The sequence below is a fragment of the Phyllostomus discolor genome, chromosome 15 (assembly GCF_004126475.2).
Source record: "Phyllostomus discolor isolate MPI-MPIP mPhyDis1 chromosome 15, mPhyDis1.pri.v3, whole genome shotgun sequence".
In the NCBI taxonomy this organism is placed as follows: Eukaryota; Metazoa; Chordata; class Mammalia; order Chiroptera; family Phyllostomidae; genus Phyllostomus; species Phyllostomus discolor.
Genome location: NC_040917.2, coordinates 25,054,868 through 25,072,612, shown reverse-complemented (window position 1 = coordinate 25,072,612; position 17,745 = coordinate 25,054,868). Strand labels below are relative to the sequence as shown.

The window sequence follows — 17,745 nt, the reverse complement described above, 5'->3', positions numbered from 1 at the left end:
ACCTTATTCAACAGATGGGAAAGGAAAATTCTGGAAAGAGAGAAGAACATTACATGTTGATGATATCATATATTAATCATCTGTGATAGGTTGATCATCTAAAGGTAATATACTGGTATATTATTGAAGGTCAAAAATATTCTGACAGGCTTGGCTGGTGTAGCTCAGTGGACTGAGTGCCAGCCGGTGAACCAAAGGGTCACCGGTTCGATTCCCAGTCAGGGCACATGCCTGGGTTGTGGGCCAGGTCCCCAGTAGGCAATCACACATTGATGCTTCTCTCCTCCTCTTTCCCCTTCCCTTCCCTTCTCTCTAAAAATAAATTTTAAAAATCTTCAAAAAAAAAAGAAATTTACCTTTAAAAAATATTCTGGCAAAATATTTGCTTTAAAGTCCTGTTTTTACTGCAGTGGGGAAAAGGTTGCAGTCCAACTTTTAAGACTTTTACAGGACTCCAGTGAGCACAGAAATGATCATCTCACCTCAAAGATGTATTGTGTTGAGTAGCTAAGATCCTTCAAGGAGAATGAGCAGTCTCTCTCCTTCTGATCCCGTGTAACCTCAGCACCCTGTGCGGTCTTGACGAACAGCTTGTAGGTTCTTTTGGGGCCGTAGATGTAGTTGGGTTCGCTACAAGTCACCAGCATACGGTTATCTGCCTCCGGCGTGGCCTTCAAGTGCTTGACCTTGTCTGGCCCTGCCGAAAGGAAGCAAGGTCGGTCAGTCACGTGATGAGCGTGATCCGAGCCTGCGGGACGCTGTGTGTCTACAACACACATGCTCTTAGGTGTTCGTTAGCGGGTGCGGAGGAGAAAGTTCCAGCAGGCCCTTCCGTGAGAAAACTGGAACAAAACGTCGAGGACTAAACCCCCTCTTTGCTCAGGGACCATTGGCCCCGGAGTTGCACTCGGAGCCTCGAGCGCGCTGCCCGCCAGGTAGAAGCCCAGAACTGCAAGACCGAGGGGGGCGGGAGGGGGCGGAGGGAGGGGGCAGGGCGCCGGCGCCCAGCGCCCAGCATGCTGCCCGCGGCCTTCTCTCCGGGACCCTCGGCAGCCGCCGCGGCTCCGCCCCGTGTGGCGGGACGCCGCGGGGGTCCAGCAGCGGGACGGAAGCCCCACGCCTGCGACCCTGGGCATTCTCAACCCAAACCTCAAGGCCATTAAGGACATTTTAGGTCCGGCCTCGAGTGGGATGAGCTGTCTTCACGCCAGCGAGGGCCTCCGGGGCGCCCCTGTGGGCTTGCCCATGGCACCGCCTGTCGCCAGGCCTCCTGGGCCTGACGTGCCTCTGCGAGCAGGTCGGGCCCGGGGCCTGGAAATGCCGGAGACGCCGGGCAGGTGGAGGAGAACCCCGGGTGGGCGGGGCGACGCCAAGGCAGGAAAATGCTAACGAGACGTTTCTGTGGGAAGGGGTGTTGGGTCAGGGACGCAGAGGCCGGCGAGGGAAGGCTTCGTGGGCCAGGTGGCATCGGGCGTCTGACCAGTGGCACTCTGGACACCACGGACCGCAGGGGACCACGCCTCTCTGATCTCCATGGGTCAGGGCCCCCTGGGCCTGAAATCGTGCGTGTGGTGCCACCTCCTGCGCCCTCGTGCTCCACTTTTATAATGCTTACAATTAGAGCTGAGGTGCACAGAGGACCCCGGGGCACGTGCTGAGGTCATTGTTCTTCAAAAACTCCGAGCCCGAGACGGGAACAAACGGGCCAGACCCAGGCAATCCCCGAGGGGAGCATGAAGACAGAGACACCGCGTGCTACCCGTGCTCCCGCTTGCTTCGTGCCATTCTGGGAAAGAAGGGAGCGCTGGAACGTAGGACTTACATCCTTCTTTTGTTTGAAACGTATGGGTCCTGGCAGGTCCAATACGCGTCTTGTTCTCCCCGGCAGAGGCATACACGGTCACACAGTACTTTGTATAAGGGACCAGTTGTTCCAAAGTAATGCCCGTCGAGTTTGCATCCAGTTCAAGGTAGGTGCCATCTCAGGGAGGAAAAGAAAACATTTATTAAGTCATGACAAGTCCAGAGTACCGCACCCTTAGTTCGACGTCTCCACGACACCATTTCTAGCCAGCTGCAAGCCCAGCGACCTGGAAAATATGTGCAAATATACCCTTGGCGTTCAGAAGTGCACGCCAGGACCGGCGATTACCTTGAACCAATTCCACTGCTATAAACCGAGTCGAATGTTGAAATGGCACGGCTGCATGTAATTAATTTGGTAAATACACACTTTAGTAAGTTGAGGCACTTTGGTGAAGATGGTGTTTCCTTCCTGAGGGAACAGCTCACAGTGGATATTATGGAAGTCTGGACTTGTGATGGTTCAGAAAGGTGATTTTTTTTTTAAGCGAACCTTTTTCTAATGCTTAGCCTGCAAACTCGGCCCCTTGATGCTAGCTAGCTACCGTTGGGGGCTCTAGATGCACGGCCCATTCGAGCACCAGTAACCAGGTCTGCTCAGCGGTAATTCATGGCGTCTGAGAAATGGGGGGAAGTTCGGGCTGGCAGTAGAGTGGGAGGGACCTCTTCCCGAAGGATGCGTGAGGCTGGACAGGTGGGAGGGTGACAAAAAACCATCACGAAAGCAAGGACGATTCTGGATGGAGGGACGAGCCCCAGTGAGACAGGGGGGCCTCTCCTCTGGCTGGGGAGCCGCGTGCGTGGCAGGACTTGTCTCACGGTGTCCGAACACGCAGGCAGAAGAGCCAGCGTTTGTGAAGATGAGAAATCACTAGCCACTGACTATTTCTGAGTAGCCCAGTGGCCTCAAGACAGAAGGGTTAAAGGACAATTTGAGTGGCACCCTGCTACCAGACAGCAGTTAGAGTGACAATAGCATCAACACCACCCGCCCTGACGGGTGGGACTCAGGGGGTTGAGCGTTGCCCCACAAACCAAAAGGTCGCCGGTTCAATTCCCGGTCAGAGCACATACCTGGTTTACAGATCTCGTTCTCCATAAGCGGGTTTATGTGGTCCCTCATGTGGTTTTTTTTCTCTGTGCTACACCCGTCTGTTCCTTCTAAAAAATAAATAAATAAACTCTCTTTGAAAATGTTAACACAGTCACGACAAAAACGACGCACAGGCCGCTGCACCTGCCAGGCACTGTTTTAAGTGGCGGAGAGGAGTGCCCAGGCCATCGTCGCATCTGATTTGAAAGACGAGAAAAGTGGCCACGGAGACACTAAGCCAGGGACGTGCTGTCCCAGCCGTCCTGTGGCGTCTCCCGGCCACCCTGGGAGAAGGAGAGTTGTCCCGGGCCCCACATCGAGCCCGCAAACGCTAACAAAACCTGACAAGCCGGAGACGGGTCCGAGCACCTCATGCCAGCGGCGTCCGCCAACACAGACAAGCACAAAAGTCCTCCCGTGATCACCCTCCTTACATGGCGGCCCTTTTGATAATCTTTGTCAATTGTTGAGCGGGACCCAAATTTGGGATCACTGATACAGAAAATGTCCATATCTGAGTAATACAACTTAGTATAAAACGTAGTGCTAAAACTAGGTCATGTCTTAAGTAAAGGCACGCTTTTGTGCTGGGCCCATGGGGCGTGTGGGCCGCGGGCTGGCCGCCCCTGCCTTCGGCGCTCTGTGTGTGACCCCCCAGGCAGGAAGAACAAGGCCGGACGGGACCCCCAGGCCCACTGCGCATACTGTGTGGTGTGGACAAGGGACAAGGGTCTGCGGTGGGGCCGTGCTTTCTCTCAGCGCTGGGCACCGGTCCCGCTGGCCGTGCCCATGGACCTGCAGAACCTCTACAGGAAAGATCTGGCTGCCGTGTGCACGCTCCTTGTCTCAGTGACTTAGCCACGGTCTCCGTGTCACCGTGGGCTGCTAGAGGGTCTGTTTCTCAGAAGTCCCCAAAGCTGCAGTTAGTTAGTGGGCTGAACGCCCACGAGACAGGATCGAAATGAGTTGTGTTTCTGGGGAAGCTCTTGTCCCAGCCCGTTGGACAGCCGGTGTTTCGTGGGGGTCGAGGCTTGGGAGGGGTTTGTTCGGGAGCCCGAACACTGAGCTCAAAGCAGCGTACCTCATTCCCACACTATTTGGAGGGCACTATTGTCTTTCTCCAGCCCTTCAGAGCAAAGGTGGGAACTAAGACAGACCAAGAAAGATAAGCGGTATTGGGGGCGTCCTGGGCTTCAGTCATTGCAGGGGCTGGCGAGGTCACGGTGATCGGACGGGGGTCTGGAACCCGACTCCCAGGGGGTAGGTCGCCACGGCCATGCGGAGGGCGCCGGGCTCACCACCTCAGTCCCCACGTCCAGCCCTTCCCGATTCCCGTCTCTCTGTCCGGACACAGAACCACCCGCGGTGCAGATTACCTGGCTCACAGCAAAGGAGAAAACCACGGAAGAAAGTGGAAGGTGGTGTCCAGGTGATCTCTGCTTTTGCTTCAGATTCCACAGAGGTCAGGCTCTGCAGCTGTCCTGGAACTGCGGAGAGAAGAAGAAGGCGTGAGAGTCAGGACACGGGGAAACCTTCTTCGAGTTGCAAGCGGGCCCAGGGACAGCCCTATGTTAATGAACGCTGGATTGATAATGACCTTGTAGAAAAGACGCCTGGCCACAGTAAATCTGCCTTTGAGGTCACTTAACAGGGTCACCGTGACCAGGGACAGTCCGCTGACGCACGGACAATCCGGGGACCCTGCTTTCCCCCTGCCCGTCACGGCCCAGCCACCTGGGGTTGCTGGACTTCCCTGCGCCCGCCGAGAGCGCTGTCACCGGCAGGACCCATGGCGGGCCCCACAGCCATTGCGTGAAGTGTCCCTTCTCCGAGTTTCCAGGGACTCGTCGTGGGACTTGAGGTGAAGAGGGCAGGGAGTGCTCGCACCAGAGGCAGGAGGCGCACCGCCCGTCGGAGCCTGGGTCCGTGCGTGTCGGCACCTGCGCGCACCGGCAGCGCCCCTGTCGCTCTCCAGGCAGACAGCGCGCGTCACCCAGGTCGGGGTTCCCCCAGGCACCCTCGGGCCTGCTTTCTGTCCCTGTGGACCCGGTCTGTCTCCTCGCCCATTTCTCACGGACAAAGCCAGGACAAGCGCTGCTGGGGCCCGGCATGCGGCACTGCACACGCCGGTGGGTGCGAGAGCCGACCTCCCGGGGACACGGCTGGGCCCCCTTACTCGTGGGCGGCGGTCCACGGCGGCGAGGGCGCGCCCCCTCCAACCTCTTCGCTCTCTGCTGCGGGACGCGGGCTCTGCCCCCAGGCCTCTGCCGTGGCGAGGGAAGCCCCCGTGCGCACGGGTGCAGAGGTCCTCACGGGGGCACGTGCTCTCCTCCCCCGTACACCCCTGCGGTGGCGGCGCTGGGTCCTCACCTCGTCACCGGCAAGATGCTCGGTCAGTTTAGCGTTCGCCAGTCTGGCGAGCGCGTGAGGCCTTCATGCCCTCGCTGTCTGGAGGTGCCCCCCCAACCGCTCCCATGATGACGTGGGGCATCCTTCCCAAGCCCTTACTGGCCGGGCACCTGCCGTGTGTGTGCGTGTGTGTGTGTGTGTGTGTGAAGTGCATGTTCAGAATGCTTGCCCATTTTTAACTGAGGCGCTCAAGTCTCATTGTGTACTTGAAAGAAGTCTCTAGGTTTTGGAAAATGCTCTTAGTTTAAATAAATTGTGGCTCTTTTTTCCCAATACATGGCTCGACCCCTTATTTCCTTAACGGCTGTATTCAAAGAGCGAGGATGCTCCATTCTGATGACGCCCAATCAGTGTAGTTTCTACAGTTATTCTTGCTTTCTGCGCCAAGAAACATCTGCTACGCTCAAGGAGCAAAAACACCTCTCTGGTGCCTTCATCTAGACATTTTATGGTTTTAGCTGCAGCTGAGGTCTGCAGTCCACCCTGAGTGAGCTTCTGTGTTTGTTGGGGGCCGGCGCTCGGGAAAAGTGGAGCTGGCCGGGCACGGGGGGGCACCTCGGCCCGCATCCACCTGCGGCGCGCAGACCGCACGGCCGCCGACACCCGGCCGAGGCGGTTGGTTCCGACGGCCCGCTTGAGCGAGGCGGCACAAGTGTGTTTCCGAATCCCTTTTCCCAAACTGCAACGTCAGTTTCTGCGATGCCCCAAGAGTCATAACCATAGAAAAAGAAAAAAAATAATTGTGTGTGTATATGTAAGTACCATACTCACTTTCAGGTTTTGTTCGAATAGTCTGATTTTTTTTATCAATGCGATAGTTGTCATAGAACAATTCTGAAGTGCAAACATGATCTTCATTAGGTTGGAGGCCTTTTACTTCAATTGTTTCCGTATCTGAATTTTTATTTTCTGAAAGAAATAAATATTGCATATGAATGTCTTAATACAATAAGTCACATAACTTCCTTTTCAGATTTCACATTTAAAATCACTATCTATTAGATTGCAAACCTGTGCAAATGGCAAGGAATGATGAATAAAAGGTCCCGAGAACTGTTACCACAGCGCATTATTTTAGCACACTCAACTTTAAGGACAGTCCCGGGAACGATGGTGGATTTTGAGAACGTGTCTCGTGTGACCGATGGGGTGAGCCCCTGTTCTGTCATCGGAACTGAGACCGCACCGGAGGCCGCCGTCACCCAACAGCCAGCGGCCTCAGGTCACACTGCGTCCTCGCCGGTCCGGGCCTCGCCCGCCTCACGTTCCCACCCCAGCTGGGCGTCTCTCCCGTACTCACCCCTGGGGGCGGTGCCTGCCTGTCCCCCCAAATACGGCCTCGCCCATGGCTTTGTGCAGAGCGAGGGAGGTCCCACCTCCATCAATTCAAGTAAAAGGGGGTTTAAAAAGCACCCAATCAGTGGTCATTAAACAGACACGCCAGCTCCGTCGCGGCCCGTCACTCGTGTAAACCCAGACTCGCGCTGGGAGACCGCTCTTCTCCCAGCTCACTTGCACCTGCGCGGTCTCCAGGGGCTTGTGCGCTTTGCGGCTGGCGGGCTGACCGAGTGGCCTCTGGCGTCGTGTGGCCGTGTGCTCGCTCCCCTTGCCCTCCCCTGGTGGAGCATCACCCCTTCTTTCCGACGCTCCTCGCTGGCCACCTCTCCCACGGTGCCTTGCGGGGGGGCGGGGGCGGCTGCACCTGAACGGACTTCTGCTATTTCAGAAGTTTTTTTGTTTGTTTTTTTTTTTTTTTTTGCGGGGGGAGGATTTATCTGTTTTATAAATTCGAGTGCTGTAGAGCATGCAGTGATCTGACTCCAGACATGCCAGAGACAGGGAGAGGGAGAAAAAGAGAGAGAGAGAAAGAGAAAGAGGAGGAAGAGGAGGAGGAGGAGGAGAGGAAGAAGAGAGAGAGAAGGAAGGAAGGAAGGAAGGGAGAGAGGGAGGAAGGAGACAACTTCCCATCACAGAAATTTGGATCAATGCTATATTCTTACCACACTGATGTTTGTACCGAAGTCTGTTTTTGTCACAAGTGAAGGTCCCCTTAAGTTTCCAAGTTAAACAAATAGAAATGTCTGCATAATCCTGTTTTGTACAGGTTTTCAACAGAAAATGGCCAGGGCCTGTCAAGGAGAAGACACGGAAACAGGTGACTAGTATCTCACACTGTGTGCCCTGTGCTGGGTTCTAGTCCCCGAGGGTCTGTTCCTGATCCTGTTCAAGACAAGCGTTAAGATTACTTTCGAAAAACCCCAAAGTCGGGGTTTTGTGTTTCTTGATTATTGTTTCTTCTTCTTTTTTTTTTTAACATCACACATTTTGGTGACAGTTTATTTCAGACGTGTGCTACTTTTAAAAAACAGAGTCCAACAAAGGTCTGGATGAAACTGCACTTTTGCACATTTCAAAAACCCTCGGTCCGTGTTATTTTCCTATTTCTATCTCCGCTTTCTTCCATTCACCCTTTGATTTTTCGCTGAGTGGTTATCGCACAGAGTGCGGGGGCTTCCTCTGGGGGAACGCCTTTTTAAAAAGGTGTTACTTTCTGTTCTTTTTTTAACGGGTGACTTATCTCAGTCATCTTTAGAGCAAGTGAGCAAGTGAAAGAACGTTTTCCCAGAAGACCCCTGGGCTCAGCCTCCTCCCACGCCCAGTAATTGACCGGCAACCCCGAAGGGGGACAGGACGTGAGGGACTCCGCACCCACACGGAGGTGGTCCCCGCGCCCTTTTGCAGACATGCCGCAGGGCGGGCGGTGGGGGGGCGGGGCGCTCAGACCCCGCTCTCGGCAGAGGCCGAGCCAGCGACACCTCCGGAAAGCCCCCCCTGGGACGCCGGCTCTCCTTGTCCGTGTCGGAGTAGGTTTGTTCTCGCCACAAGCATCAAGTCCTTGATGCTCCCCCCCCCACCCCGCCCCCTGCCCCGCCCCGGCGTATTTCCAGACACACCCGAGCCTGAAAGGCTAAATACGCACACGGGCGTATTCGGTGTATTTGGTGACGTGGATGAAGCGGAGGAGGAGAGGTGAGCTCTCGGGGATGAGCCCTCCGTTAGGGCGGATCTGCAGGAGCTCGGAGGGCCTCTCGGGGCTGCTCGTCTCCGCTGGGGGCGGGGGCCAGGGGGGGCTGGCCCCTCTGGTCCTGCCAGCTTCCTCCCCTCAGCCCTGTCCTGTCACCTGGTGACCCCGGGTGCCCTGGGAGGCGGCACGCGGGACAAGGTACCGTTTTAGTTCATATACAAGTAGCCGTCGATTTATACTTACCTGGTGGGACGTGTAATGTTAGATTTTTTGCACCGGTGCATGACTGACCCTGTATGTCAACATTGTAGGGTGTACATTCCTCCAGGCCAGAGATCTCATGGTTTTCACATGCATTACGGGAACATGTCACAGTTTCATTGACATTTAGTTGTGCCTTATATTTATTAGTTTTATCATCATAATGATAAGTCACAGAGATGTCTGCAAACTCTTGCTCTGAAAGCAGAGAAGACAGGGAGGGTTATTTTTATTTTTCAGAACAAAATAAACCTACATTTAATGCACACTCCTTACCACATGCTTCCAAAAATATCAGATTGTTCACGAAACATCGCCAGGAACACGGAAACAGGAGGAACACAGCAAGGGAGGGACAGAAGGAACACCCCCCCCCCCATCCCCCCAGCAAACATCTTCCCTGACCGCCTCCACTGCTTCACCGAAGACCCCCGCGTGCGAGAGCAGCCCGGAAGGGCCTTGGACGGGTGTCCGTCTCCCTGTCCGGACCGGACAGGCCAGGAGAGCAAAGGCCAGCCCGCCAGGCTCCTCGCTCTCGAGCCAGGTGCTTGTCCGACACTGGTCACTGGGGGTGGGGGCCACTCGTCCCGGATGAACTGACAACTGAGCGGACAGCGCGTCCGACACGTTTATTTTTGCTTTCCGGTTCCCTTTGCACTCTAAAACGTCGTTCTCTGCCTTCCGCTCCTCCAAACACGGGGGACACTAATTACGTAGGGACCCCAGGCCTCGTCCTTCCCGGACTTGCGTGCAACTATGGAAAATAAACCCTCCCTGGAGAGTGCGGGCTCACCCCGCATTCTCGCCTTTACCGACACAAACTCCGGTGACTGGGGCAACAGCGCCCTTTCAACCAGCACTAACTTATTCGCTCACTTATCAAAGCGGCGAAAATGAGTGAGTCCTTCGTATTATGTTCAAGTCGCTGCACGAACCGCTAGGAATACGAATGTTTGCTCTCTAACCAGCTGGAGCGTGACGTGGAGACACAGGGACAGAAGCTGCGGAAGACACGGAGACACCTAAGGCGGGGTGTGCACGGAGCCACGTGGAAGCAGGCGCAGAGAGAGATCGGTTCGGGCGGGAGGAACAGGGGAGCCTGTCCCAGCAGGTGACTGAGTCCGCCCTTTATTTACTTATATCACAAGTATCCGAGCGACAGAGGTTAATAGAATTATGTGGTTTCCGGTGCACGGTTCCATGACAGCCTCGTGCGCTCCTGGTGAGGATGCCAACTGGCGTGGCCAGGATGGAAAACACCGTAGGGGGCGGGGGGCTGAGAAAACTAAGAATGGAGCTACCACATGACCCAGCCACTGCCCTGCTGGGTATGTATCCCCCCAAGTTGGAAAACATTTAGTCGCAAAGACGTATGCGGCCAGGAACCCCGGGGCGCAGGGAGGCCCCCGGGTGATCTCGGACAGGCTGTGTGAAGGTGCCGTGTGTCCGCACCGCGGAGCACCGCCCGGCCCCAAGAAAGGCGGAGACGCCACCGTTGGTGGCACCGTGGGTGGCCCTTGAGATCGTTGCGCTAAGGGAATGAGTCAGAGAACCTCGAGAGCCGTGTTACCCGTCCCTCGGGGGTGGGATACAGAGCTGAAAGCAGAGACTGATTGGATCGCGTTTTAAAATCCGACCAGAATGCAGAAACATGGGTGGGGCTCCCCCGCAGGGGGCGGGGGGGCTGTATGTGGAGCGTCTCCGTGTTCCTGAAGTGGGGGGTGGAGGGGGAGGGGGAGGGGGAGGACGCCCCCGGGGTCCCCGGGCATGAAAGGTTGTGCACGTCACTCGAACCCAGGGCGGCTGCTCTGCACGCTAAGGCGCAGGGTCCACCCCCCCACCACGGGGACAGCAGACGGACAGTTGGAAACTGGGGGGCTTGGCCCAGGCCCCGGAGAGGGACTCGGCTTCCCCTGGGAACGGGGGGACACACAAGGTGTTCTCAGGCACCTGCTTGGAGCCACCTGGGCGAGACAGACACAGGGACGGACACAGGGACGGACACAGGCGTGGATTTTCTTCCCGAGAAGCCTGTCGGCACCACCCCCGTCCTGTCCGCAGCCTCCCGCTCGCTCCCACCCCGTCCCACAAACACCCAAGGGCAAGGCTTCCCCGAAGTTGATTAGCGAGTGACCGTCAGTCCTGGGCTGACAGTGGTGACATCAAAGCCCCTGACCCCCAAGGAGGAGGACGCGGGCTCCTGAGATTTGGACGTGGCCACAGGTGAGAATTGGAGCCGGTGAGCGGAGCCCGCTGGGGCCTCGGAAGCCTGACCCAAGGAAGGAAACCGTGAAAGCGCCCTCTGGAAGCACCATCGGCTGCCGCCCGGGGGGCACACTTACCGCAGGACAGCAGTGTAGTTGTTGGAGCTGTAACAGAGAAAAAAATCCGTGTTAGAATCTCTCTGCCCCTGTCATTTCGGGGCAGGGGGCCACGTGGGGACTCTCGGGTCAGGGCTGGCAGACCACACAGCGCCGGCAATGCCGGGACAGCGCGCTGGGCAAAGGGGCTGCTTCTAGGAGATACTTTTGTGTCGCATTCACCCGGTCGACACGGTGGCGAGAAAAACAAGACCTTTGGGGGCTCACGTCTGATCGTGGCTGGCGACACACAGTCGAGAATGGCGTCTAGGCCCTGGACCCTCGACTTGTCTCAGACTACAGCTTAAATCGTTACCATCTCGGGTGGCCGGCCTTTGGCATCTCTGGGCCACACGGGGAGGAGAAGGGTTATCTTGGGCCGCCCGTTAAATGTGTCGTGACACGTCATCGCAAACAAAATCTCGTGGTGTGTTAAGTAAACGTGCCAGTTTGCGTGGGCCGCACTCCTGGCCATCCTGGGCTACGGGATGGGCGCCCCTGCGAGCCTCCACAGTTCCTCGGGCACGTTTGTGTGGAAACATCAGAAAACAGGCATCTCTCTCTTGGCCTTCGTGAACTCTCAACACTCGCTCTCTCCAGAAATGGAGACGGGGCTTGTGTGAGCGTCAGATTTCCCAGGGCGGGGTGGAAACCGGGGGAACTCGGCTACTCCGGACTCTGAGCCGCAGGCCCTGGGAGAGGAGGGTGGCCTCCCAAGCTGGGCCCTGGCGACCACTGGCGGGCACCCCGACAGCGGGTCCGTCTGTACCCCAGAGGCCCTGCCTCAGCCCTTGGCTTATGCCGGGTGGCTGGGCCCCACGCTTTGGCTGCTCGTCACCTGGACTGCGGCGTCCGGGGTGGCATTGCTCGTTTTCACACCAAGACCCAGCCCTGCTCTCAGAGAAAGAGGCCCCGGTCTACGGGAACACGGCTGCCCAGGTTTTTCGTGAAGTCACAACCCCTGGGGGAGGCCACCGGAGGGACGCCGTAGGCTATCACACCATATCCACCCAGACATGGTGGGCGTTGTTCCCGGCCGCCACCTGCTGGCGCCGTGCCGTGGCCCCCGCCCCCAGGACTGCACCCCTCGATAGATAGAACATCTCCCAGAAAGGACCCTTCTGGGCGCAAGCGCGTCCCAGGCGCGTGCCGGTGCGGTGACTGCGTGACTGGGGGTGAGGCTGTCACCTAGGGCTGAAGTGGTGAGTGTGAGGTTGTCTGCTGCAGAGCTCTGAGTGGATGGTGCAAGGGTGGTGCCCGGGTCTGCAAGGAAACGAACAGGAGAAGGAACGTTAACGGGTGTGCCGCGGGGACGGGCGACGGGGAGGGGGCGCTTGGGCAGAGAGAGTGCGCTGGCTGCGTCTTTGCCGGGGAACCGACAGGCGCCGTTTTCAGAATAAGCTTGTGCCTGCAAGGTTTATCCCCACGAGGGTCTTTAAGACAACGGGTAGCTGCATAACGCGAACTAAACCTTGTGCAAGCTGGCAGCCAAGGAAGGGTGCGTTCCCCGGTGTGACCCTTCCCTGGTGTGTGAGCTTCCTCAGCTCCCTCCCCGTCTCTCCCTCACACCCCTCCCTACTGGGACTGCGGACAGGAATGCCGGCTACTCTCCCGTACTCTCCATGCCACGCCAGACTTTCTATATCTTCAGTCCTTCAGTCCATGGCCCGGTAAAAGGAGCATCACTGTACCCATTTTACAGGAGGGAAAACCGATCCCCAGGAAGTACCAGTCCCGTGTGCCAAAGTCGGCTACTTCCTGGTCCCCTTTCTCCAAGGGGGGGGACGGGGCTGGATTTGGCCCCAGGGCTCCATCCACTCTTACAGTAGGAAGAAGACGACAAAACGTGCCCAGAAAGAGCTCCCTGGCGCGTTTCTCTCGCCCGAATGCACAGCAACATGCACGCAGGGGCCGAGTGCGCACGCAGCCGCCCACAGGTTCGCTGCGGCCACACGGAGCTGCTGGGCTGGGCTCTCAGGTTGCCCTCTCTTTCCCGTCACCCAGCCCCCCGCCCCCGAGCGCTGGCCCGACCTGAGGAGTTGGAGGTGCGTGTGGGTGAGGCAGCCGAGCTGCTGTGTGCGGTGTCTGCAGGGAAGGCGCTGGAGGGGGCCGTCTCTGCCGGGGTCCCTGCAATCAGAAAGGCGGTCAGCTCTGTCCCTCGGCCCTGCCACACAGCGGGGGGGCGGGGGGGGGAGGCGGGGGGGGGGCAGGGGCCAGACAGCGGACGCGGACAGGGTTACCGAGGCGCAGCCGAGCAGCAGATGACCCGTCCCTCCCGTCACACCCCGGGATCTGTGTCCTGCCCGATGTGGGGGCGCAGCAACGTGGACCTTTCGACAGCCGAGAGGTCCACGAGGCTTCGCCGTCGGAGCCCGAATGCTAAATGCTCGGGACCTGGGGGGCGGCTGGGACAGCCGGCAGAACCGAGTTGCGGCCGAGGGACAGACGGGGGGGCGGGGCTGGCCTGCGGGTGTGCACAGCCCAGGGGCGGGGACAGCGTTCCGGGTGTCACAGGCTGTGTCAGGCCGACACAGAAGGAAGTGCGACACCCCGCAAGCTGAGGGCCTGGTGCGGGGTGCGCCCCCCTCTGGAGAGGGGTCCCCTGGCGCGGCTGCGTAGTTCTGCCTTCCCCAAAACGGGGCGGAGCCTGCTCCTGCCCGCGCAGCCGCGGAGCGCCAGGCCTCTCCGGTCCTGCGGACGGTGACCCTTCTGCCCCCGCTCCGTGGGCGGCCCTGGCCGGAAACGCCAAACTGGCTCAGAACCAGAGGGGGTCCCTGGCACCCCGACATCACGACCCTCCCTTCCCAGTCTTAGGAGAGCCCACCGGGGCAGAAGGAGGGGCCGCGGCCGCAGAGGCCGAGTGTCGTGTGCGGCTGGGGCTTTGCGTGGGGGGTCAAGTGTCAGAGCGCCCGCCCCAGGCCCGCCGGGTCACCCAGGAGTCCAGCAGAGGTGGCCTGTGGGCGCCCACCGGGCGGTGGTCAAGGCCGAAGCCGAAGGACTGCAAGCCGGCCCCTGCGTGAGGTTGTCAGGCTGCTGCACTGCGGCTGGTGTGGTCACCGTCCCCAGCTCCCCGATATCCGCAGCCCGACTCCCCCCAGCGTGTCCGTGGAAGGACCCGGCTGCCCGGTCTGAAAACGGCAGCGACACTCAAGGAGGGGGGGGCGGGGCTCCTGCGGCCACTGCCTCGCGTTCACCGCAGGGACACCCCCTCCCCATTAGGACAGGAAAGGCACCCCCCGCAATTTTGAGTTTGGGGTCCCAGCGCTGCCGTCTTCAGAAGCCACTGCAGCCGCTCAGGGAACAGAACGAGCAGAGAAGGAGCAGCGCGGCCGGCAGGCCCTCAGACGGGGACCCCGGCGGGACCCCGGTGGGACCCCGGCGGGATGGGCGGGGGGGGGGGGGGGGGAGGCTCTGCGTCCGGTCAGAAGAGAATTTAGACGCAGGCTGACCCCCGGCGGAGTTTTCAAACCGGCTGCGTGCGTGCCCGGCCCTTCGGCCTTTGCTTTTCCCAGGAGACCCCGGTCCCTGTGCCACTCGGAGACCCCCCCACCCAAGCCCCCTGACACCCCATTTCATCCGACAGCCCCCCTCCCTCCCCTGGTGGAGGGGATCCCCAGGAGGGTGGAGGCGGGCGTTTTCCACGTAACTGGGCTCATGCTCGCAGGTTCTAACGGGTGGCAGTAGCCACTGGGAGGTGTCCTCCGCCCGGGCGGAGCGGACGGCCGGGTCTGCGGGACCACCGGCCCGACCCGCGGGTGCCCTCCGCTCCTTTTCCAGCCCCTTCCCTGCCGCAGTTTCCGGATCTGCCAGTTTGCCGAAAGCTCCAGGTTGTGCGTTTTTACCGCAGCTGCCGTGGAAACAGCAACGAGGCGGGGCAGGGCGACCGGCTCTTTTCCCGGCCCTAAAGTTTGCAGGTCGCCCCGGATGAGGTTTTACGCGGAGGGGACAGGTTGGCGACTTCCAAGGAGCCGTCGTTCTGTCCGGCGTGCGTCACTGCCCCCCCCCCCCCCCCAGTGTGATTCTGGCGCGGCGCGGGCTGCCCTGTGGGCGCCCCACGTGCGCCTCTGCCCCTCGGGCACTGGGGTCCCGGCCTCGTCCCTGTGGCTGAGCCGGCTTGTACCCCGACGGGCAAGCCTGCGCTTCAGGACGCAAAGGGGCACCGAGCCGCGGCTTAGACACTGACTTGGAAAGGGAGGTCCTTTCCAAGGGAGGGGCCGAGTCGCCTGGTTTTTATAAACTCGAAGCTGCTCCGCTCAGAGCACCCTGGTGCTCCAGGGGCCGGGGTGGGGGGGCGGGGGGCGGGGCGTCTCCTTCCCTCCACTGCCTCGACCCTTACAAAAGCAGTTCAGTCTCTCGGCGACCGCAGAAGTCGCCTGCGCTTTGCTGCCTGGTTTTCGGGAAGGAGGTCTTGGAGGAAAGGCCTCCTTCCGAATGTGGGTCTTTATCCCTAGAAAACCGTCTCCAGTACAGACGCGCGGCCCGGGGAAAAACAAATGCAGAGACGCCCCCCATGACTGCGTCTCGCTCGCTCTCGTGGTTTTCCGTGTCTCATAGTTCCCTCCCTCACGGCTTCCTCGCCGGAGCGAGGGCCTCCGGGGCGTGGTCCCGCAGGCTGGCTATGGAAGCCCCCATCCATCCATCCATCCATCCACCGAACAGGGGGTCCTTCACCCTCCTGGGTTCGCCCCTCACCCCATCCCGAACGCCCCGGTGGTTTTCTCGCATCCGCACACGCGCACAGCCCCGCACACCTGCTGTCCCCGGGCCACCGGGGGCCGGAGTGAGTGAGGGCGGGGGAGCCACGCTGGGTGCCTGGGAGCCAGGTCCGGCAGCGGGTGCCTGGGGGTCTGTGGACGGTGTCCGGGGTGCTGACGCGGCATCTGAGGTAAGAAAGTGACATCATTTCATCAGCGTGTCCCCACTGCGGTGGGAGAAGTTAAACACTGGGTGGGGGGGGGGGTCACCAGGGGCCAGCTGCTACGACCACCTGCCAGACCTGAACTGACCCACTCTGTGAGAACGTGTCTGCCGGCTTTCATTAATTCACTTAATTTTTAAAAAAACTAATGCAAATATCCCGGGGGGGGGGGCCCCAAATAACAAAGCTAGATTATTAATCATCACTGTATGAAAAAAGATGAATGGTCCCCAATACTTTTCTGGCGTGGAGGATCTGGAACAGAACGAGGGGACTCTGCTCTGGGGGGCAGCCAGGGGCACCGGGCTGGGGGTGGAGCCTGAGCAGGGCGCTCAGGTTGCAGAAAACCCAAGTGAGCACGGACCAGGGGCCGTGCAGCCCCGGGGAGACCTGGGGAGACCCGGGGAGCCCCCCACCTGCCTCCTGGATCATACCCGTGGGGGGTTCCCTTTCATCCTTCCTGCTGGCCCCCAACAAGGCGTGCCCGCCTGACTCTGACCGGCCACTACTCCGCAGACACCTGGATTCCCTGCATTTGGGAGGCTTTAACACAACCGCGTGCCGGGACGCTGACACAGGGTGCGGTTAAAGAAACACCGTTCTGGGAACTTTAGGACGAAAACAACCACAGGACAAGCTCCTGTCTCCCTGTTCCAGGGGCCGGGGGCGCCGACCTGTCACACCGGGCCCACTGGCACTGTCCCGAGGGGGCGTCTCCGTGGAGGAGCCCCCGGCACTAAGAGATGTGTCCGCCTCTGGGGAGCCACTGTCCGGCTCAGAGGTGCTTGCGGGTGAGGGTGGCGTGGTGCGGGCGGGTGAGCGGGCGGCTGGAGTCTGGATGCCTTTGGGTGTGGTCGGTCCTGCGACATTCGTGGGGGACAGAGGAGGAGAAAGTGAGTGCGTGCCTCGTGCCCCGAAAGAAGGTCTCCCCCGTCCTCGTGCTGGGTCCGTAACCCATATACACACACGTTTGTGTGCACACAGTGTCCGGATGTGGTGCCTGGTATACTCGTGGGTGTGTGTGTGTGTGTGTAAATGCACGCACATCTGTACCCGTGCACGTGCATGAATAGATGCCTACAGAAACAGGGATGTGGTAATGCACACTCAGATAGGAAGCCAGCTGTCGGGCAGTGGCTAAAGATAACAAACCGGCTGGTGGGGTTACAACAGCTGTTCCCCGCCGTCTTGCCGGCCGAGCACTGGATTCCCGACTGCCCGGGGTCGTGGGGGTCAGAAGGACGAGGCACAGGGCGAGAAGCCCGTGGAAAGACACGGGGAAAGGCTGACCCACGAGGAAAAGAACAGAAAAAGACGGAGTCGAACAGGGAGTGTTAGGAGGGTGAGCTTTGCGAGAGGAAGAGACGAGAGACGGAAGCCTAGATACACACTAATTTTTTAAATAAATCACACTCAGAGAAAGCGGAGACTGGGTGAAAGCCCAGCAAACCAAATTCGCAAACAGGTGTAATACAAATGACCCAACTCTCCAGAAAAAAGTGCATTTGGGGGAACCAAGGGCGCCGCACCGAGGTCCAGGAGACACAGTGTCCGGGCTCAGTTCTTGGAGAGAAGACGGCGTGTGCGTGGTGTGGGGACAGGCGTGTGCGTGGTGTGGGGACAGGCGTGTGCGTGGTGTGGGGATAGGCATGTGCATGGCGTGGGGACAGGCGTGTGCGCAGCTGATGTGAGAATACCAGGTCCTGCGGGATGGGCTCGCCCGCACCACGGGTTCACGCCTTGTTTTCGTGTGGGTGCTCGCCCAGCGAGTGCATTTCCGTGTAATAGAAATGGGGGAAGACCCCAAAAATGTTTT

The 17,745-nt window shown here is 59.2% G+C and overlaps 1 protein-coding gene and 1 long non-coding RNA gene across 2 annotated transcripts in view; both read right to left on the bottom strand.

Moving 5' to 3' along the window:
- The window catches only part of PTPRC (protein tyrosine phosphatase receptor type C), a 36,216-nt gene extending 26,765 nt beyond the window's left edge, over positions 1–9,451 (bottom strand). Inside the window, exons 1-4 of the mRNA XM_036016075.1 lie at positions 9,445–9,451; positions 8,342–8,473; positions 4,333–4,443; positions 483–697 (exon numbers count right to left, since the gene is read on the bottom strand). Of these exons, the coding sequence (XP_035871968.1) occupies positions 483–697; positions 4,333–4,443; positions 8,342–8,473; positions 9,445–9,451 (465 nt within the window). The remainder of the gene's footprint in view (positions 1–482; positions 698–4,332; positions 4,444–8,341; positions 8,474–9,444) is intronic.
- A 3,604-nt stretch (positions 9,452–13,055) lies between these two features.
- Positions 13,056–16,841, bottom strand: LOC118498274. The gene is made up of 3 exons (XR_004900798.1): positions 16,604–16,841; positions 15,763–15,891; positions 13,056–13,138 (listed from the first exon to the last, which is right to left on the bottom strand). It is a non-coding gene; the product is annotated as an uncharacterized LOC118498274 (long non-coding RNA).
- Positions 16,842–17,745: the final 904 nt, after the last annotated feature.